Source organism: Pholis gunnellus (genome assembly GCF_910591455.1).
Source record: "Pholis gunnellus genome assembly, chromosome: 3".
NCBI classification, from domain to species: Eukaryota; Metazoa; Chordata; class Actinopteri; order Perciformes; family Pholidae; genus Pholis; species Pholis gunnellus.
The window spans coordinates 5471748-5494500 of record NC_136529.1 but is presented as its reverse complement, the minus strand read 5'-3'; the positions used below and the strand labels follow the sequence as shown (position 1 = coordinate 5494500).

General features: G+C 40.9%; 1 protein-coding gene across 1 annotated transcript in view; it reads left to right on the top strand.

The window, feature by feature from the left end:
- The window catches only part of plekha6 (pleckstrin homology domain containing, family A member 6), a gene marked incomplete at its 5' end in the record, with an annotated part of 47371 nt that overhangs the window by 5497 nt on the left and 19121 nt on the right, over positions 1-22753 (top strand). The window contains 11 exons of the mRNA XM_079186282.1: positions 7416-7597; positions 8415-8987; positions 9585-10071; positions 11825-11911; positions 12818-12871; positions 15862-15933; positions 16528-16608; positions 17348-17497; positions 20717-20812; positions 21694-21805; positions 21921-22060. Of these exons, the coding sequence (XP_079042408.1) occupies positions 7416-7597; positions 8415-8987; positions 9585-10071; positions 11825-11911; positions 12818-12871; positions 15862-15933; positions 16528-16608; positions 17348-17497; positions 20717-20812; positions 21694-21805; positions 21921-22060 (2034 nt within the window). The remainder of the gene's footprint in view (positions 1-7415; positions 7598-8414; positions 8988-9584; positions 10072-11824; positions 11912-12817; positions 12872-15861; positions 15934-16527; positions 16609-17347; positions 17498-20716; positions 20813-21693; positions 21806-21920; positions 22061-22753) is intronic.

Below are 22753 nucleotides of genomic sequence, written 5' to 3'. Positions count from 1 at the left end.
AAACGTGTATGCTGGCCAGCTGAAGCCAAGCGTGTGATTCGTCTGCTTCAGGGTGTCATAGAGGTGGGGCTCAGACTCTCTGTGGTCCTGTCCCAGCATGCCTCCTTCAAAGCTGTCTGGTGATTCTTGTCCAACCACTTCTGTTTACGACCCTGCTGCTATCTGTCTCAATCTACAGTATGAACTTGACTTATTATGAGATGGCTTATTAGAGAAAATGTTTTGTCTAAACTGCACATAGATGTAACTCAATGTGCAACACCATTCAACAAAGGAGTTGTTACAGCCTGGGTAAGCAGCTGTCTGGGGTTTGGCTGTAGTCTTCTGGCGGAAATAAAAACAACTTTTCCAAATAGAAAACAAGTCATATTTGATCCAAGCTTCTCTTTTTGTCAGTTCACGTATGATTTTTTTTTTTTTTAGAATCACAATGTACTACTACAATGTTTGTTCTCTAATTTGAAGGTGTCATGCTTGTTTCTAGAAACAGCCATGTGTGCTTAATGATGAACACAGTATATTACAACCCACTTGTCGTAGCTATCATTCCTTTCAGTAATAACAAGGACCCCATTCACAAATATCTCCTCCAGTTTTTCCTTAAATTCGTTTTTGAGGAAGGTCCTCATACTTGTGCTCTGTAATGACTTCCATTGTCCTTGCTGGCTCCAAGCTACAAAGCATCATGAGGACAGCTCTTGGTAGCCTAAAGTGTCCCAAGACGTACTGGTCACACTCTGTAAATAGATCCACATGGTCCTGGAAGACATGCTCCATCCTCAGGGTCCCTTCTGCAAGCCTAGGCTGCAAAAATAGGCCTATAAATAACATGATCAATCACTAAAATACCTGACATGGTTTTCCAATTAGCATAACTGATGAGTTTCTTACTTATAGGGAAGTTAGGTGATTAGCCTATCAGAGCTAGTCAGTGATTCAAACCTGTTCAGAGCACATTTGTTGTACATGTATGATTATTGTCTGAAAAAATGAATGGTCTGAATGAAGAGAGGAGTAATTTGATCACAAAACGTACTATAATCCTTTATTATTAATTCTGTTTGAATGGAGTTAAAGTGAAGTCCCAGTAGATCCTCTTTGATCCAGGTACTTTTGTCTAAACTGGAATGGTTTTGTTTTTAAATCTTGGAATGTAACTCGTTCGTTTCATTTGGCTAAACTTCTATCCATCAACAAAAGTCTGCAGCGACACTCGTGGCTGAGCTTAGACTAAATGCTAATGTCAGCCTGCTCACGTGCTCACAATAACAATGCTAACATGCTGATGTTTAGCAGGTATTATTTACCATGTTCACCATTTTATTTGAGCGTGTTAGCAGGTTCATATTTTCTAATGCTAATTAGACCTTAATACAAACTAGGCGGCTGATGAGAATGTCATTTCTGGAGGTATCTGGTCATAAACCAAAGTATTGAACAGATAGAAATGTTGACCTTATGATGATGCTGGATTTATTAATGTCAGAGGATCACCAAAGTGGTTGCAATTCACACTTAGGATGTGTGCACCAGATTTCATTAGTATGGCTAAGAACAACTTCATACTAAACAACTCTGTTGTTACAGAAAGGTGCAGAAAGTTCTGAAAATAAATTCACAATCAGATTATCTTTCATCCCGATCACTCTGACTGGATCTGTATCTTTGCAGGATAAGTGTCTCTGACAAGAATCCAGACCTGCTTTTAATCTTGTTTTATTATCTTGTGTGTGTGTGTGTGTGTGTGTGTGTGTGTGTGTGTGTGTGCGTGCATGCGTGCGTGACTGTGGCACAACAGCCAGAGTCATAGGGTTACACCTATGGGTGTGTATGTGTGGTGCACACCACAAACCTAGCCTCACCCTTCCCGAAAGCAAACAGTTCAACAGAACTATCAGGTTGCTGTGAAAAGACAAGTGTTCACTCCTTAGGGGCTGTTGTGCTACTTTCGCTCCGTTCCTGTGTTCATGACTGAAGCAACATTCCTAAGTGTCCACTGCTCGTCGCTCCTCTAAACACAGGACTGGGGAATACTCAAGGTGCAAGGACACCGGAGTAAATGAAGTGCCCCCCCCCCAATCAGTAAACGCAATATGAAACTCATAAATATATGACAACTCTATGTCTTAACCGAATAGTTGCAAGCTCGAAGAATCATTTATAAAATTCAATTTCAAATTCTAAATCAACATTGAATGCTGTGTAGTTCCTTTATTTGTGCATGTCTGTTCATTGTGTTTAAACCTGGTATTTCTGCACAGTGGCAGGTAAAGATCAGGCTACACTAATATTAGTATTTTTTACAATTAAACTCCAGTGGTGACTGAATAGGATTTTTTCAGACTCCTGTGATACAAACATTTAATTTCAAAACTCAAAGTTTATTTAAAGAAAGATGGATTCATTGTGACTTCATTGACCCATTCCACAAACACACGCACACACACACACACACCCACACACACACACCCACACACACACACCCACACACCCACACTCACACACCCATTAATGATAAATCCAATCAATCTCATAACACAATTCCCCACCTAACCTGTTGTCCTCCTGTGTGCGGTGGCCATTCCTTTGATGGTCTGGTCTGGTGCCTGCCCAGCTGACACTGCCACCCTCGCCCCCCCCCCCCCCCCCCCCCCCCCCCCCCCCCCAACGATAGTGTAGTATTTGTGTATTTATTTGTAAATCGACACCCCTCACTCACCCATTGACCGGATCACTCATAAGGTGAACACACACACACACAAATCTATATACATTTAGCTGGACCTCCGTTTCTCACTCTTACACTCCTATGTTCTTCTCCTCAGTTTGCTTATGTCCCCTTTGCTTTTGTCTCTGTCTTACTTTGTGTAATTTATTGGGTCGCATATGTATTCATGTTTACGAAAGTAACCTAAAGTTCTGGCAAAAGGTGTGTTCAGACTAAATGCAAAGTTTAGACGTGGCACAGTTGCATACAGAGTCAATAGCTCAAGGTTAAGTTAACAGATGACTGCTGAATTGATGAGGAAAGGATTAACAACACTGATTGAAATGACAGTGTTATACAACATTCATGTATGAGTCAGCATAGTTGTTGTTGCAGTAGGTACTGCGTGCTGCTTTTTGATTGCTGATTTTCATCAGTGTATATGTTAAAATCTGTGACACCTTCCCAGTCAATAAAACATCTGTATACATCCACAAGTTGGTAAAAAACAGGGGATGCTCAGCACTGTGATCCGAGGGTGTAGTTACTTAGCACATTCCACACGGAGGTTAGACGAGGTAGACATGTTTGAGGCTGTGGGTTGCTGTTAATCTATCGTGTGTACTTTGAAGATAATGAGATAAACGAGTTTGTGCCTGCCTGCAAGCTTCCCAGTTGCAAGACTAACCATGTTTTTTTATCCCCTGCCATTACGCGATCAAGTGCATTGTGCCAAACTCTTTTATTACAACAACAAATGCTTGCGTGTATCAAGGAAATCCATCTGCAGACTTTTGTAAATTATCATCTACGATCTACAGAATAGTTTGAGTCAGTATTATGGTTAAACTGTTGACTAGAGCAACGTTCAAGATGTCACGGTACAGACAGTCATGACATCTGTCGGCCAATCGGTAACAAGTATTTTAAATACAGCCAGTTCTCACCATTTGGCATATGAATGACACAACCATCATTTTGTGAGCAATATGAACGCCGTTCATTTTTAAGGTGTCATTTGTACGCCATTGTAGTCTGTACTGACTGCAGTGTAAATGCATCCTCGGGAAAATGCTACGCTCTGAATAAGTGACGTAGTATAAGATGTGGCGGGACGGGAGATGGATGGGTCAAACAAACACAGGACTTGCAACCAGGAGGCTGGTGTCCCAAAGTGTTGCTGTGTTTTCCTTTGATGTTGTTTCTGCACTTATTTAACTTGACCTTTTTTGAAGTTATTTTAAGCAAGAGCATGATGTTTTTTCTAAACCTAGCAAAGTGGTTTTGACACCTAAACCTAACAGCGATTGTTTTGGGCTAACGATGTGACACACGACAAGTCTAAAATGATAATAATGGCATACAGAAATCTCGTGCTATTTATCTGTCTTACCGTGAGAATATCATAGTGTCCAATGTCATGAAAGTTAACTCTCAGTTCTGTGACATCCTGGCGACAGATGACACAGAGTGCTGTGTGTATGTGTGTGTGTGTGTGTGTGTGTGCGTGTTTGTTTGTGTGTACACTTTGAGTACCTGACTAGTCCAACATGCCCTCAGGTCATCAGGAAATGCATCCCTCTCAGTCCTGTCAAGCAACACACACACACATGTCCTTTGACCAAACACTTATGATATGGACCAGGACAGTGCAGCACACCTGACAGCGCACACACACATCTAGCAGCTCAACAGGAAGCTTTTGAGAGTCTTAATTGAAGGTGAGCTGGAGAAAAGTATTTATCATACACTTTCCAAAAAACAGATTTGACATTTCAAAGCATCTTGAACACATCATGTCCTTCTCTTCTTCCTCCATTGTTCCCCTATCTTTTAATTCCTTCTTTTCTCACTGTAATGTATATGTTCTTCACTTTATTTTTATTTTTCTCTGTTTTTCCTCCTTTTGTTCATCTTTTTCGTCCTTATTTTCTACCTTACACTTCTTCTCTTTTGCTCCATTGCTCCCTCCCTTTTGAGTTTCTTTTTCCTATTATAATCATAATAATAATCTAATCATCTCTTCCTATTACTTGGTTTTCTGTGTTTATTTTAGTTTTCCCTTCCTTCCTCCCTTCTCTTATCTCAACAGCCTTCTGTACTTTGTCTTCCTTTTTTGTTCAAATAATATTTAAGACAAAAAAATGTAAATGATCTTAGCCAAAAGAAGAGAAGTGTAAGAGATAATCCTGATATATGTCACCATTCCTCTTTCCTGCATTCATCCTTCTCCCTCTGACTACCTGAATGAATGAACAAAGGAAGGACAAAGGAGGGAGGCTACACACACACACACACACACACACACACACACACACACTCTTCCCATAGACCCACCTCTGTTGCTAGGTTACTGCTGCCTCTTACTAAAGAGCCATTTCAGCCAATTGCATCACCTTGCATCACTGCTGGAGGAGGAGCCTCAGAGTGCTCCAGCGTGGAAGGAAGTGACTCCTGTTTATCAGTGACATCATTTCCTCTTGCTGTCATATGGCCGTATGCTCCTCCTCCTACACACACACACAGGTTATCTTCAGTCACTGCTGCTGCACTCAGCGGGTCACAACCAATCTGTCAACAAAGTGACAGCATCGCTGACACACACAGACACACACACACACACACACGCACACATTAGATTTTTGAACTATGAAGACAATAAGATTTATAGCAAAAGAGAACTGAGTGCATAAACAGTAAATAATTCCATGTTTCAGTCTCATACAGGAGAAGGCTCTTAGGATGAACCCATATACTTCCTGGTTTAAGGAATACAAACTGGAGGCGATGAGATGTCAATGGACCACATCTAGAAAGCAGGTCATCAGGACACTTACAGGATCCCCAATAATTAAATAATAGCAAAATACAGAAAGTGAGGTTGCATAAAGTGTGTAATTCCCAATACCTTTGAGCCTGGTTTGTAGGAAATTGGGCTGTAGCATAGACACTTTGGCTGTAGAATGGGTATGACTGATGCCATTCCCAGCACAGACATGCTACATGCACAAGTAGCAGGAGTTTAGATAAAGTAATTATTTAGATCATGGTGGATGTAAGCATCATTGTCATTTATGATATACAGCAGAGAGGGTCATTCAGTACATTTACTAGATGCCCACATACTTGTCGTAGTCTTTTCTTCCACTACATTCATCTGATGTCTGACGTTTCAGAATTAGGCTTTAAGTACAAAGCAAACACTGAGCCCATACCAAGTCTTTCAGGAAAAATAATCATCTTCCAACAGTTTGAAGCTCGTGTACTGTCAGTTCTGCAGATTCTTTTTTTTAAATATAACATTGGCATTTTAATCTCAGGTCTTTTGTCGAGGCTTTTAGTCACTTGGTGAATCAGTCAGAGACAAAGCCGAAGCTAATACTTACTAAATGTCAGTGAATGTGTCTTTGTCCAACTTGCAGCATGCTTGTGCTGCCCTCTTGTGCTATATATCTGAAATTGTTTTGGCTTACATTATGATGTGGCATCGTTGGTGCATTTATTCCTGTACAACTGTGATTGTTATTAGTTTGTTATATTTAATATTTTTTGCATTTCTGTATCAATTGGGTCACAGTAGCTTTGTTTTAGACATACAGGGGTTAGAGCCTACAGATGTTCCTAGCCATTTTGTAACAAGAGCCGGCCACTGCCTTACAGAATACATGTTTCGGCTCTAACACCATGCTAACCAGCAGTGACCTGTCATCCCACTTATTGTCTAATCTTCCTCCCACCTTTGTCCACCCCTGTGAGGTCTGCTGGCCCATCGTTGTCTCCTTTTATGTTAGAAGGTACAGTAGATATACAATTGATATGTCTTTCATTCTTTTTATTAACTGCCCCGCCTTTAAGAATGCATCATTACAGCTCCAGTACTGCATGACTGTTGGATACATAAGGATTCATGTTTGGGTTATTTAGTTAGTGTCTGCATGTCCAATCTGCTGTTCAGAGGTACACCCTGTGATTGTGTTGTTGTAACCAGTACTACCACTGCAAACACTAATGTTTTAAAACTCAACTGTGAACTAGCTGGAGTTTCAAAACATAAGAAGTGATCTGGGAGGATATATAAGGATTTAAGTGAGTGTATATTTAATACAAACAGTTGACCATGGGGAATTGTGCATGGATATAATTAAAGGATAATTCTGGTTTACTTTAACACTAGTTGTGTCCATTCATTTTATTAGGAACAGCAATATTGTACTCACCAAGGTAATTGCTGGGATCTGGGAACACGGTGGCATTGCTTGGAAAGAAGCATGAGCAGTCAGAAGTCAGACAGCTTGGAAACAAACCCTGCAGTTCTACAGTTTATTACCATGAATCACTAATCTGTATAGCATGCAACACCTGTTAGTCCTTACACCTTCAAACTGTCTATTGCAGGCATTCATCACAATTTAGAGACACAGTTCCTATTTGAACTTTGATCCATTTGACTTACTTTACAGCAGTTGTGGATTCATTGAGTACACCTGACATGTCACTTACAATCTTTCACATAACTAAATAATCCAAATAAAGTGGTTTACCAATAATAATAAACCAGAATTACCTTGACATCTTTAATATCATGCCTCTTCATTGCATGAGCAGATCAAGTTTCTGCGATGAAGGTGATGGGATGTTGATCACTTGATTGATGGGTCTAAGACTGCTACTCATGTATTGCATCTCTGTGTTTTGTCTCCCTCTGCAGGTGAGGTTGGAGAAGGAGGAGGGTGAGTACGGGGAGTTGAAGGGTCCTGTTGTGTTTTGCATGCAGGTGCAGCACCCTGGGACCAGGACATACTACTTTAGCGCAGACAGCCATGAGGAACAGGAAGAATGGATTAGAGCCATGAGCGAAGCTGCAGAGGTCGACATTCAGCTAACACAGAGGTGCCGTTCTCCCACTCATATACACACATGGACAATCTATTTGATTGGCTGTCCAATATGTCCAGCCATGGCAGTATTGTATTGGCTAGTATGGGCTATTCATATCTTAAAGGTACTATGCATTCAATGTATGTAATGGGCAACAATGCACTCATATGAGAGTTGTGTTATGGTATTTACACCAGCATTATGTCTCCCGTTCATCATACGTCCACATCTCAAAATATGTTTAACAAGCAACTGATTTCTTACCAGTTACAAAGCTGAACAACTGTGAAGGGTTACTTGAAAAATATATTTTTTTAATACTTTTTTTTCATGCCCAAAAATAAAAATATAAAAACAGCAAATTGTTAACAGTGAATAGCTTGTCACAAAATTCAGAACAAATGTATCTAGCCATTTGGCTCTGTAGCATGGTGCACATGCTGCCAATGGTAATGAACCCATGTAAACCAACCAAAACTATATATCCTTTGTGTATTAGAAAGTGAGCCATAAGTAACAGTATGAAGTGGACAGAACTCTAACCTAGGCCATGCTTGAGAACTGGCTCAGATCAAGTACTGCTGAAGATGCTAATTAGTCCAGCTTTACCTGCAGTGTGAACACCAACCAGATCAAAGATAGTAAGCAACAATGGATCATCTTGTTTGTTGGTCTGAAGCTGGTTAAAAAGAGAAATAAACAAACATGTTGGCCTGTTGAGATTCTCTGGTATTAAAATAAATGTCTGCTTCTGTAATCATTTTGGAACAAAACAAAACTGCCTCATCTATCCTCATGCCTTTTTTTCTTTTCCCGCCACATTTCATAGAATGAACACCATGGCAGATCTCAACCACACTATGATGACCAAGGCACCTAACCTACAAACACAGCAGCCTCTTCATACACAAACACACAATGACACTGACAGTGAAATTACCTCCAACCATAAGATCAATGGGGTCAACAGCCTTGAGACACCCACACCCTCTAGCCCCTGCGCCGATCAAGTAGGAAAAAACAATGATGAAAGACGAGGAGAAAGTGGAGGAGAAGGTGAAGATGAAGGGGGAGGACCTGCTCCTGACGATGCCTCTCACCTAAGTCACCATCCAAATGGTTGGACGAACTATGGCCGTCATAACACCATGCCCCACAACAGCAATAGCAAACCCCCTCCATCCAGGAGTCACAGTCAACATTGTGCCCCCCAGGGACACCCAGAGGGGGGTGTTGGCCCATCAAATGACCACAGGGAGCAGCAGGATAACGTGGTGCTGAGGAGAGGCTTTGTGCCCAGAACGGCTCCAGAGAGGGTGGCCCAGAGGAAGACCTCCATGGTCCAGTTGCAACAGTGGGTCAACCAGCGGCGGGTCATGGCCTCCCAGGAGGACATCAACAGGTAGATCAGTGGAGAAGAGGAGAAATATGACACACGTCTCTCTTTTCACATCTTTTTCAATGTGGTTTCTGCATTTAGTTTAAGGATGACGCTTAGGTGGTCATGGGGATACTGTAACAACGCGTATGGTTCTGCTGTAGTATTGTTTGATTATTACTTGTTTGATCATTTCAGTAGGTGCGTGTAGGTAACCCCCTCATTAGTGTTCATTATCTTCGTGGTGTGCAGGAACATTGAGAAATGTTATCAAAGCTCTGCACCTCCACTGCCTAAGACTCAGAAACGTCTTTCCAGCAAGTTAAAATTCCTTGTGTGGAGTATTTGGTTCGTAAAGTGGCTTAATAAACGAGTGTAAAGGGTATATTTATTCAAGGTGAAATGTGTTATAGATTATAATAAAAAGGTCTTATCAAGGTCAAGTGTGTGTTACAATACAGCCTCCCTGACATGCATAATTTCATTCTGTAATTTAGCTTTGCCTTCATCAACAAAATATATAAGCTACACTATATATATATATATATATATTTTTTTTTTCACTGCTGCTGGTTTAATTAAACACCCTCAGTTATTACCCTCTATTTTCATGACTTCCAGCCCATCTTGCTACTACCCAGTGAACCGCGGGTTCTCGGGTGACTGCTATGGCTACCCAGGTGGCCCCCCGTATGTGGAGGAGTACCCCCTGTACCCACCGGGGGTGCGACCTGACAGTATCTGCTCTGTCTCTGGTGTGGGGGGATACGACCGACGCTGGACTGTCGAGGAGAAGCGTCACTCGCTAAGAGACCGACCCCATCAGCTGTATGAACCTCCAATGCCCAGGGACCAATGGGGCCCAACGTACTATGGGGGAATGGAAGCATCCATGAGACGTCTGTCCATCCAACCACGCTCCAGGTCTGTGCCCAGGTCACCATCGCCATCATCAGGAGGACCCTACTCACCGGTGCCACCCAACTTTGCCTCGCCGGCTCGATCCCCGTCTGCCCGCTTTGATCGGTTTCCAGCGAGGATGAGGGATGACGTGATCTATGCTGATCCATCCGTCTACAGCCTGAGGAGATCCCTCAGCTCACCAAAGGTAAAACGATGAGCATTCGTGTTTATAGAATTATACAAAAATTAAGCACCTCTTCAACTTGACAATTTCTTTGTCACAACAACAGACTACAACACAAAAACAGACCACAACTCCATTATTCAGAGTTTTTGTTCCAAAATGTGTGACACTTAGGGGTTCAGAATTTCAGGGGAAAAAGCTTTTTTCCTGTTTTCACTGATAATTATACTGAATGTAGGTTTTGATTTTCAGAAAGTAAATAAAATTAAATGTGTCAACGATGCTTAAATTAATACAGACCTAAAAAGACATAAATAACCATTTGCAGTACAAAAATATTTTGTCTGCAAAATGAAATAAAGAATGAGATTAATGTCTAGTTTTCATATTCAGGCCTTTATTTATACTTGATAAGTGAGGTATTTATACTGAGGTTGCCCTCATTTACAATGACGAGCAGTTTTAACTCACACAGGCTCTCCCCTCTTCTGGGTAATACTCTCCTCCTATCACAAGAATGCATTCACCTACTCAAAATTAGCTTTTGCATCGTCGACCAATCAGGACATGCCTACCCTATTACATGCAAACCCCACAGTATTTAAGTCAGCACACACCGCTGTCTACTTTACTTTTTCTCTTCAGCGAACAGCAATTTCCCACAGCTTCAAGAATCTAGTCAGTGCCTGTCATGTCCCGTCCTCATTGCTGCTACAGATCTTCACAATGCCTGCTTCAAGCACCTCAGGGCAGACCACGCAGAGAGCAGTGTTCATCCTCTATATTTTAGTGCTGGGCAACAATTACAATTTTTAATCGCGATTAATCGCATGATTTGTTTGCGATTAATCGCCATTAATCCAATGCGCAAAGTTCAATAATGAATTCAAAAGTAGTGTATTGCGCACTTTTATTTTAAAGGTACTGCTTTATGAACAAAAGTGCAATAACATTTGATTTGCAAACACTTTAAACAAATAAGGTGCTTTTTAACAGCAGTATTCTCTTTACACAGTAGCAGTTATAATACAGTTAGAATGATTCTGATCATAGATATTCAGCCGGTGTTCATAACTTTATCTTCATGTGTGTAAGAGATGCAATTTGAAATATACACCTTGAAAACTGCAAACCGATCTACATCATATTTTTTCTCAGTAGTGATAGTAGCGATAACTAAATGATATGCTTATTATACATATTCCAAACAATTACCGTAATATGTGTGGTATTTGTTATATAGGTGAAGCATGGAACCTGTAGTCTGTACCCTGGCAGTAACGTGCAGCATGTGGAAGTTAAGCTAATAAAGAGTTGCAGTTAAGAGCAGTTTGTTCTCACGTGCTTATATGTTTATTTAAAAACACGACAATATGTATTTTGATATTGTCACGATCCTGTAACGAGACGATCGCACGCGGGTTCCGGACCTGGCGTGTCACCCGGTGGGGGGGAGAGCAGCAGCAGCAGAAGGAAGTGACGACACACAAACAGCTGTTCACCGCTTGCTGCCCGGTTTTTGTGTTAAAAATGTCAGCTTGATAATACATTTTTAAAACTGCGTTAACGCGGGAGAATATAATTGTCGGCGTTAATTAATTAATGCGTTACCGCGATAATAACGCGTTAACTTGCCCAACACTAATATATATATATATATATATATATATGCTATAACCTTATTTATCTTACGCCACTCTAACAACTTTCATTCATACTTGCCTCCATTCCTTCCTGTCTTCTTTATTTTCCTTGCCTTCCCTCCCTCCTTCAGTATGACTACCCTGGTGACAGGAGGTCCTTAAGCCAAGGATTATACCACTACAACTACCCTGTATCCCCTTCCATCCACAATAAAATGGTATGTGCCGCTAATGTGCTGTAAAACATATCCTTCTACTGGATTAGATGCATAGTCATACACAGTCCTGCGTGGTAGGCACAGTCTACATACATCATGGCACTTAATACAGTCGTATGTGTAGCTTTTCTTTGGTCTTTATTCTGCACATCTGTATACATGTACTAACCATGTACTCATCACTCTCTGGACCTTTTCTATCCTCTACTCCTCTCTGTTGTCCTATCTCTAACACGGTACTGGGACCACTCTTGTGTGCATATGTGCATGAGTCTGCTTGTGTGTAAATGTACATATAAGATAAGAGAAAGATGACTTAATGGCAGACAGAACCAACCACCCTGGGCTCCACCAATGTCACTCACGATCAATGGAATGTAAGGCTTCCAAGCAATCCCATGAAGTTCTGTAAGCATCAAGCCACTTGATTGAAGATGAAATGTGACAGCATATATAGCGTTGCATGTTCAATTATGCCGGGGTAAAAAAACATTGCCATTTCTTTCCACATTCAACAGAAATTTCATGCGTAGATCCCAAAACACCAACTAATCCATCTCGATGACAACTGATCAAACTCCAATCTGCTGAGCAAGATTTAGTAAGACTGATGGAGCCCAAGAAAAAGCTAGCAATGTAGACTTGAGATTCAATTATTTATTTTTTATAAATAAGACCCAAGAACACTGAAATGAATTGGTTTTAGTCAAAGATTGGAATCCATTTATTTCTGTTTACAGTGTTGCAGTTAATCATTGCCCAGGAGCTGTGAACCTTCAGTGTGATTGACAAATCGGTTGTGGAGCTTTGCTTTGCTTTACCACTGTCTCCTCGCAAGCCTTCTATCTGTACAGTATGTGTCTGTGTGATTTCCATGTGTGTTGCTGTTACTGCTGCTTGGCTCAGGAGGATATATTAGATCTTCAGCTCCAGCGCAACCTGGATTACTTAGACCAACAGGTAAGAAGATGAACACACATTATTATTTGCAATTACATATTTCAAATGCTATGTTTCCTAGTCAATGTTGATATTGACCGTGTCTGAGGTTCCTTCCCTACTGTCTCCTTTCCTATTCTGTTTCTTTCCTTAAAAATATCGTTCCTGTAAAGTACCTTTCAAAAAACATCATTAGCTTACCCTAACACAGTTTCGGTATTGTTACAGTCACCCAGTTACACAAGCTTGTTGTCAGGTCTCTATAATCTGACCTGAATCTTCAGGTGCTCGAGGAAAGCTGCTTAATTGGCATGGTTACCCGAATGGTGGAGCGCTCATCCTCAACAGCAAAGCTCTGTGTACAAGTAAGAGAGGAGAGAGCACCACCACATAAAGGCAGGCTTCAGCCAGCATCACTTCACCACAGCTGCTTCTCTCATGGCTTAAGTCCTAACTAGTAATTCCATTTTCTAGCTGGACTTTCTTTTGAATTGCTTTTTTGACTTTGGAACCAATTAGGGAACTTCTAAGCAAGTGTTGGCTAGTCCATTATCGTCCAATGTAGTACTGTGCAAAGGTCTGTATAGACGCCTACCCAAGCCTGCCTCTCTTTTCTTCAGTCCTTGTCTTGTTTCCATGTGGCCCATACTGTCACTCACAATCAAACACATTTATGATGATATTCTTTTCCATTATTCCATCAGAAGCTCACATCATACTTTTTGCTTCTGCTTGGCTGTAAGGTTCTGTGACGGCCTTTGTGACAAAAATGTCTTCATCTGCCCACGTCTGCAACAGTCTTGGACTTTTTTTTCTCGATATCCATCTCATGACTGTGTGAACTGTGCTGAAAAGATGTGCAGAATACACGTGTGAACACGTCCACCAACACATACTCTCAATGTGCAATCAATGGAACTGTTTACATGTCTGAATGTGTCCATGTGCCTCAAAGGCCCTGACATGCTTGTAGAGTCAATGCTGTTGGGCACGTAAAAGGAGCGCGTTTGGGTTATCAGCATTTAAGAAAACAAAATTATTGACATCAATAGAATTATTAATAGGATGCAAACACATGGTAGTCAATATAAACCGATTACTGACCCGCAAGTACACGCTCGAGAAGTCTTTGCTTGACGAAGTTGGGCTTGAAAAAGTCGCCCTGTTGCCTTTGTTTGCCCGACACTTGGAAGCTGACGCTTCCAACCTCCAGCAGTGCTTAAGGACAGTATACTGATTGCTCATTGTCTGCCAGGAGTGCAAGCCACTCCCTGGCACTTAGCAGAGCAATTGACCAGGTGAGACTAAATCACACCTACCTTAAGGTGTGTTCACACCAAACGCGATAACGCAAATAACCGCTGCTTCCTCCATAATAGTGCAGACTTTAACAGCACAACAGCTGCTAGTAAAGACAACAAGGTCATCATCGCCTGCAATCAGTTGTCCATGTTAAATTAACCTGGTAGTCGATCGGTATTCAATGTTGTTGTTTGTGAACTTCCGGGTAAGGGTCACGTGATTGTGACGAATCAGGGAAGGAGACGTCATGAATGCTAAGAACCAATCAAGTAGCGAACGCGGGTGTGGGCGTCATCGTTTCTAATCTTATCCGGTTTCGACCGTCCACACGAAAACGCAACCCCGGAGTTTTCAAACTTATCCGACCTCGGGAGCGTTTTCAAATGGACACGGAGTAATGTGGACATGGCCTGAAGCAGCCTAGGTACAGCTAATAACAACTTGTAAAAGCAAGAACAAAAAACTTAGTCTATTCTAGGTGAATCAAGTAGTGCAGTATCCCTCCAGAAGCCAAATACACACTGGAGTGATACTTTCACTGGACTGACTATTTATATCCTTGAGATGTGCAAGCCACTTCCTGGCACTTAGCAGAGCAATTGACCAGGTGAGACTAAATCACACCTACCATAGACAAGCAGAAACTCCCAAAATACTAATACCGAAGTAGCCTAGGTACAGCTAATAGCAACTAACTAGGCCATAAAAGGTGTTTTCCGGAGGGAGGGTGAATGGCATGCATCATAGCTTCTTCCTGACTGCATCACACTGTTGTCTGTGTGTCTTTATTGACATGTTGAATCGTACACACCGAGTTAACAATGCATCATTTTTTACGGGCTATCCTTAAAGGCAGTCTTGCATTTCTGTATATCTTTTGCTGCTAAACCCAAAACCTCACCTTACTGTGTACATTCTTGTTGACCCCTTCAAACATGTTAGCTAAGTTGGCGTCCATAAAAGTGTGTACAATCATTTTCCCATTCATCTTGTCATCCCTTCATCTTGTTGTCATGCTTGGTTTCAGGCATCAGTTTTCTGTCATAATACTGAAAGTTATACAACATGATGTTCCCTTAATCACATTCCCATTCAATCACAGTTCTTAGGAGGACACATTGTAAATGTTGATGTAACAGTTGTGTTCATGGTTCGGCGGAGGGTTGCTTGGTTGGCTGAGAGGAAACAACTTTCCCCTGAACTCTTTTCACTTATTTACACTCTCAAGATGTTTCATATATTTCAGCATAGTTCCTCATTCTGGGACATGCACCAAAGAGCTTCTGTGACATTTACAAATGCATTATCAGAATGCCAACATTTTGTTTATCTTAGGCTGAAGAATAACTTTATTGGGTTTTTCTGGCTCCATCTAACCGATGGCAGATGTTATGTGCAGTATTTTTTGTGGAAACTTAATCACCTGCAATCTGCTTCAAAAAAGATGAAAACCGAGCCAGGAAAATATTCACTACTAGCTAATTTTTTTAAATAACAGTTTCTTCATTGGCAGAGAAATTATTTCTTTGTGAATAAGGAAATGTTGATCTTGGTGACTTTCTGAATAAATGAAGCTTTTATGTTCTTCAGAATTAGGAACTTACTATAAACATTGAACTGTTGCTTTCCTCTCAATGGTGTAGTTAGTGTGTAAACTGTTTGCTTGATTTTAATCATCCAGACGATTTGTACAATGTTTGCTCTCACAGGTGCCTCCTTTTCATGATGTCTACAGCAGAGAGTTACATCCTACACTCAAGCTCAATGAGATTGAAACCAGTGTAAGAGACACTACAATGCATGCCGATAGCAGACATATAAGCACAGCCAAACCCTTATCCACATGATTCACACTCATTTTTTCAAATAAACTACATGGCCAAAAATATGGCCCTGAGAATAATATAAAATATAGGGTTCTTCTAACTTTAGAACAACAATTTATGCTTGGCTCCTTCCTGTGTGGACATGACAATGCCCTTATACACAAAGCCATCTCCATAAACAAAAGGGGTTTTCCCAGTTTCTGTTGAAGAACTTGTCTGGTCTTCCCAGAGCTAAGCTTAACCCCATCCAACACTTTAGGGATGGACTGGAAAGCTGACTGTGAGCCAGGCCTTATTGCCCAACATCAGTGTTCGACCTCACTAATTCTCTTGTGGCTGAAACCAGAAGAGTGGAGACTACAGCAGCAGCAGATTAAAAGTGACACATTCAGCTATCACATACAGGTTTAATGTCCTTGTGCTTTGGGACTGATACTGTAAGCGTGTACTCACACAGATATATTTTTTTACACTTTATCTTCATTTTATGTTTTTTTACTGGATACAGCAAAATATATGTGGTAACCATCCGTTGTTGGTCTGACACAGAAACTCCTGGGTCGACTGTGTGAACAGAACCGAATTTGGAAAGACCATGAGGCTGTTGTCCACAGACTGCGGATTGAAAAGGTACATCATTTTTCACAGTATTTTACCACGTGTTTCAAGAATGTTTTAGATTGTAAAGCTAACCAAACTATGAAGTCCTGTGCTTCTAATTATTTGTGAGGAAAGGAAACCCATCTTATCATATCTTACCATATGTAAAAATATAGAAACGCCTGACAGTTGAATTCAATACCACAGTTTAGCTAAGAACACAATTAATTTGATCAGTTTTTATCAGGATTTACCATAATTGTTGAGGCTGCACTTTGTGGTGATGTTGTATGGGACTTCTTTACTTTGAAAGTTATTTATATTACTTTCTTTTTCACAGCCCAATTCAACAAGCCCACTAGCTACACAGCATCGTAAATTACCAAAGAGTGGACTGTTTTATTGCATTCCTGTACATTGTAGGGAATTATATTTATACATACATACAGTAGCTTGTGGTAACATATGCCCACTCATTGTTTTATGTCAACATTCAAAATAAATGTACCTTTACACTTTCAATCCAGAAACCTTGAGTAACTGTGTTTAAATATAGCTCTCGTTATGTCCTAACATTACAAACTATAATAATAGAACCATGAGTAGCTCTTGTTTCATCGCAACTTGTTTAATAAACTAGAATATGTCATTGAAACTCAAAGTGTTGAGCTGAAATACTGCACCTGTTATTTAAATTTAGGGAAAAAGGCAGGAAAGATAATTTCCAATAAGCTCTTCCTTTCTTGCTCGCCTTTCTTGCTGTTTCCAGGACAGCCTTGAAGAAGCACTTGTGGCAACTCATCAGGAGATGGAGCTGTACCATAACCAACCTTTGGCCCTGGAAAAGCTGCGGTTCAAAAAGGAAACTCTGCAGAACCAGCTCATCAACATCAGAGGGGAGCTCTCCCAGGCCTCTAGTGTAAGACACTGCATAACATATTCAAGACCCAGGTAGTTGCAATGTCTTTATTTTTTGGGAAGAATGTGTGCATATTAGGGGTGTAACGGTTCACAAAATTCACGGTTCGGTTCGGTACAATACAGTGGTGCCACGGCTCGGTACGGCTCGGTACGTTTTCAATACAGTAGAAAACTATAAATGTCAGAGAAACGTACTTGATTTTAAAATATATTTATTCATTACAACTAACATCATAAAGTTATTCTTTGACTTTGAACAAGGAAGGAACTATACCTGAGTTCTTCTGGGGTGTCTTCTTAGCGACACATAAGCATTAACTATATTCCTGGCATTGTCAGCAGTCACAGGAATAGTTACATTAACTCGATCCAACTTCCACGCTTCCACTGCTTCTGTCATCTCTTGGGCCAAATCTTTGCTAGTGTGACTCTCAAGTAGGCGTGTCTGGAGAACGTGGCTCTTCATCTCCCATTCAGTGGTCAGGTAATGTGCCGTTACTGTCAGGTAGCTTTGTGTAGCCCTCGACATCCAGGCATCCGTTGTCAGAGCAGCAGCGGGTGCCTCGGACATTTGATTCTCCACCTGTGCTTTTGTTTTCTTGCACAAAGCGGGAATTACGGTTTGGCTGAAATGGGCTCGTGAAGGAATTGTGTAATGGGGCTCAATAACATTCAGCAGGTTCATAAAGCCTGCGTTTTACACTAGAGTCCGGTCTCATGTCCACGGCTATAAATGTACCAATCGCCGTGGTGATCGCTTTAGCCCTGTTCGAATCAGCAGGGAACAGCTGCTTAAATGCTTTGGGAGGAGTTTGAAGTGTGTGTGCTGCTCCAGGTTTTCGTTTAGTTCCATCCACTGCCACACTGGGGTGATGTCGGCGTAAATGGGTTAACATGTTTGAGGTATTGCCACTGATGTAGCCTACACTCGTGTAGCAAATGCGACATACCGTTGTTTTTTTATCTACCACTCTCTCGCTATCGCCCTCATAGTTCACAGAGAAACCAAAGTGGCTCCAAACACCAGACCTGTAGGCCGTTGGAGGATCTGCACCAAGCTAGCTTCGTGTAGCGTGTCTCACAGCGCAAAAGTGCCCGAATGGAGTAGAACGTTTTTCTTTGGTGGTGGGCAGAGAGCACGCTGTCCGTTACGTCATGTGTGTTGCCAGTTTGAGAACAGTGGCTCCACCGAAAACATTGTATTTCCCACAATTTAAGCTTCTGCATTTTCCAAATGGACTAGTATTATTAAAACGTATTGTTCGGTTCGTCATGCGTACCGAACCGTGAGCCTCGTACCGAATGGTTCAATACGAATACGTGTATCGTTACACCCCTAGTGCATATGTGTGTGTGTGTGTGTGTGTGTGTGTGTGTGTGTGTGTGTGTGTGTGTGTGTGTGTGTGTGTGTGTGTGTGCGTGTGTGCGTGTGTGCGTGCGTGCGTGCGTGCGTGCGTGCGTGCGTGTGTGCGCTCGTGTGTGTGTGATTTTACACGTTTTGTTTTACTCAGGCTGAGCTGTCAAATCCTGCACACATGACCCAATGCTTTGAGGAGAGTCTATCTGCAGTCTGGAAGGCTACATGACGCACCCATTAACTACATGATACACCTGCTTTTCTGCACAACACACTTCCTGAGATAACTTGTGATTCATATACTTATTTTAACCCAAACCATGATGTTGCCCTAACCATGCAGTTTTTAATGCCTAAACCTAAAAAAGAAATGTTTGTGCCTGAACTGAAAAAATTATTATTTTTGCCTAAACCTTACACAAGTAGTTTTTGTGCCTAAACCGTAAAAAGTAGTTTTGGCATCTTAAGTTTTAGTGCCTAATCCTAACTGAACTGGAATAGTTTCAAGGGGCTTGGCATGGGTTAGGGTTACTGCTGTCCAGCATAAAGAATAGAAACTAGACCAGACGCGGACGTGCACATGCAGTCTGAATGCGGTAGTGGCTACTTCGGAAAAAAATCCAAATAAAATTTGTATGTATTGGTGCAGATATTTGCCCGAGAAACTCCATGACATCCTCTACCATCCTCAAAACATAGTCCAGTTCAAAAATGTTCCTCCACACACAGCAATTATTACATTTACTTCTTGGACACCTCTCCTTTACTCTGCTTCTTCTTCTGCCACGATGTTCCCAAAGTCTCTACCCCACCACATTCCGACTGTGCAAGTCCATGTCACTTTTCCTTCTGCTGTTTGTGTCCAGCTAAAGCATTCAAGTAGGTCTATCTGCAGGTCCACAGTAATTCATGATGCATTTCAGTTAGGTTTTAGGCACCAAAAAGGTTAGGTGCCAAAAGTACTTTGTATTGAAAACATCATGGTTTGGGCTAAAATAAGTATGTGAATCACAAGTTATCTCAGGGGCCCTGTCATGCTGTGTAGCCTGCTAGACTGAAGATAGACCCTTCTCAAATGATCGGTTCACATGTGCAAGAATTGACTAATCAGCCTGGGCAAGAAGGCCAAGCACAAAGACAGTTGCTAGCTTGGCCCTTCAAGAATTAGCAAAAGCATTACGTAAAAAGACAAAGCAATAAGATAAATAATAACAAAATAAATGGATAATATAAATAAATAATGTAATATAAAAATAACTAAATATGTATTTTAAAAAAAACATATTAACATGTATTTTTTTCAGAATACTTAGCAGTTTATATACAAAAAATATAACGTATATTTACAGAAAAATATATAAATAAATATACAAAAATATACATGAATACGCTTATCATGATTCTTTTATATTTTGTTATTTATATTTATTTTTCCACAGTTATTTATTTTTCTCTAATTATAATTCCAAAAATGTTTATTTATGGATTTATTATTTTATTTATTCCTTTTTATATTTCCAAATGTATTTTCTTCTTCTTTTACAGATATATTCTTTATTATGGCACTCTTATGACTCCATCAGTATAATGTACATTTCAGATGCATTAATGTTCTTCTGTTATAAAGCTGTGTTTACCATCATTGCCATATTTTGATAGCGGAGGAGAAAGACGGCCCAAATACAAAAACAATATCCAGGTTGTAAGGAAAACTTTAATTTAAACATTTGAATAAATAATTTAATTGGATCTCAGTTTTTCATGTATACTGAAAGGCATCATTTAGCAGGCATCATTTATGTTAGTCACATATGTTATAAACATTCTGAGAAACACTGCATTCATTTGTACATTTCTTAGGCTTTAACCACCACTCGTATGGAGTTTGAAGCATTAGAGGATGAGGCCAACGCCATTCATGGAGACCTATGGGAGCAGCTTAATGCAGGAGGGCAGGTAAAGGGTCACACTGTCGTTTGTTTATCTACCCAGCTGTAATTTAAATGGGAAATGGAAAGCATGTTTCCAAATAAAATTTGGAGATATAGCACCATGGAGAAACTTCTAAACATAATTAATACATAGTTCTTCAGTATTTGCTTTCGAAATTTCATGATGAAAACAATAATCAACCTTATCAGTTGGGAATTTGAATCTCTTCATTGTTCCCATATGCAGTAATTGCACAGCATTTATGTTCAGGATCTCTTTCTCTCAAATCTAGACATCCCCAGAGAAGGTTTTATTTTCTCTTTAAAGAGTACAGCCCTCCATGTGTTAGAGTTATGACGCACTGATAGAGATGGCCTGGTACAGCCAATCTTTGTTTGATGTGAATATGAGGAAAGCAAGGTCATCAGTACTCTTTAGGAAAGACCCAAATACAGTGTAAATGTGTTTTAAAATCCATTGTTCGCAACATATCTTGGTCATGGTTTGGTACATTGTTAGTACCACAGGTTATTTGTTAAAATGTACCTTGGGTTTGACTATTTCTTTCAATAGTTAGTTTTAGCTTTAAAGAAGTGTTAGTAGAAAGTACAGTATATGCAATACTGTCATGAGGATTCAAAAAAGAAGGGTAATTCCTTCATTAAATATATATAGTTCACTTACCTCTAGTGGTATCCAGCCCTGTGAGTAGTTTGTGTTTTGTTTGTCATCAGATGACTGTCACTGAGATTTCTGCCCACACAACAATATAAATTAATGGAATCTGATTTTCTGGTAATTACATAATTGAAAATGTACATTTAACAGCAATATTTCCTTCTAGAAACTATTTCCTTGTTAGGGGCTGTTTCTTCAATTAGTTTGACTGTTTGGGATTTTTGCAGAGTGGACTGGTTCATAGGCACATCCAGAAAGAGTTTTGGAGAGTCCAGGACGTATTAGAGGGACTGCACAAGAATAACTCATCCAGAGGCACTGACACAGCCAAGCACAGAGGTAACAGAGGTGCTGGAAAATAATCACGTTTAGTGGAAATTCCGGTGTCTCTAACATGTATATTCTAACGACTCTATCCCTGCCACCCCCACCCCCCTCTCTTTCTCTTGCACAGTGGCCAGCGGTGCATCAGGCTCCTTTAGCACCAATAGTCCAGCCAGTCCCCTGAGCTCAGTAAGCTTCACCAGCCCACTCAGCCCCTTCTCCCCAGTGCCTGGCTCCCAGATCTCCCCCACCAAACAGCTGGGCCCGGAGGTAAGCACCGGACACACCCAGCCAGGGACCAACCCCAATCCAAATCCTGGCACAGGCCCATGCTTTGACTCTAGAACCAACCCTGAAGTGCGTATAAAATCAATCCCTAAACCCCGTCCAAAGTCATGTATAGTGCCTCATTTCAAAACTGATCCTAAGCCTAGGTGTAGACCCAAAAGTTATAGGGAACCTGACACAAGCCTACATGCAGAACATATAAACAACTATGGAAGTGAAACTCATGAACACACCATTCCTCAGCTCTCCTTAGCTTTCCAAAACATTGGGGAATCCTTGAGTATATTAGACACTGTAATAGAGGAATCAGACCAAAACTTCAACCGCAGAACAAAGACAAACTTTGACCAACCAGCCAAACACACCAATCAGCATTCAGGCACAGCCCGAACCCACTCTGACCATCGGGAAGTTTGTTGGTTAACCTCAAATGTTTGCAGTCAAGAAGTAAAGATTGGCCTCAGAAAAGATGTCTATCCAGACTCCCACCCATATCACTTCTCAGCAGGATACCATGGTGGCCTCAGAAACCTGATCCCCAACAAACGCTTTTCTGTGCCTGATTACCAGATCCTGTTTCTCCAGGACTCCTATCGGGCTGACCTTTTATCATTATGTCACAGCCCAGATCTTTTTACATCTTCAGTCCCTTGTTCTAGCCATGAAACCCAATCA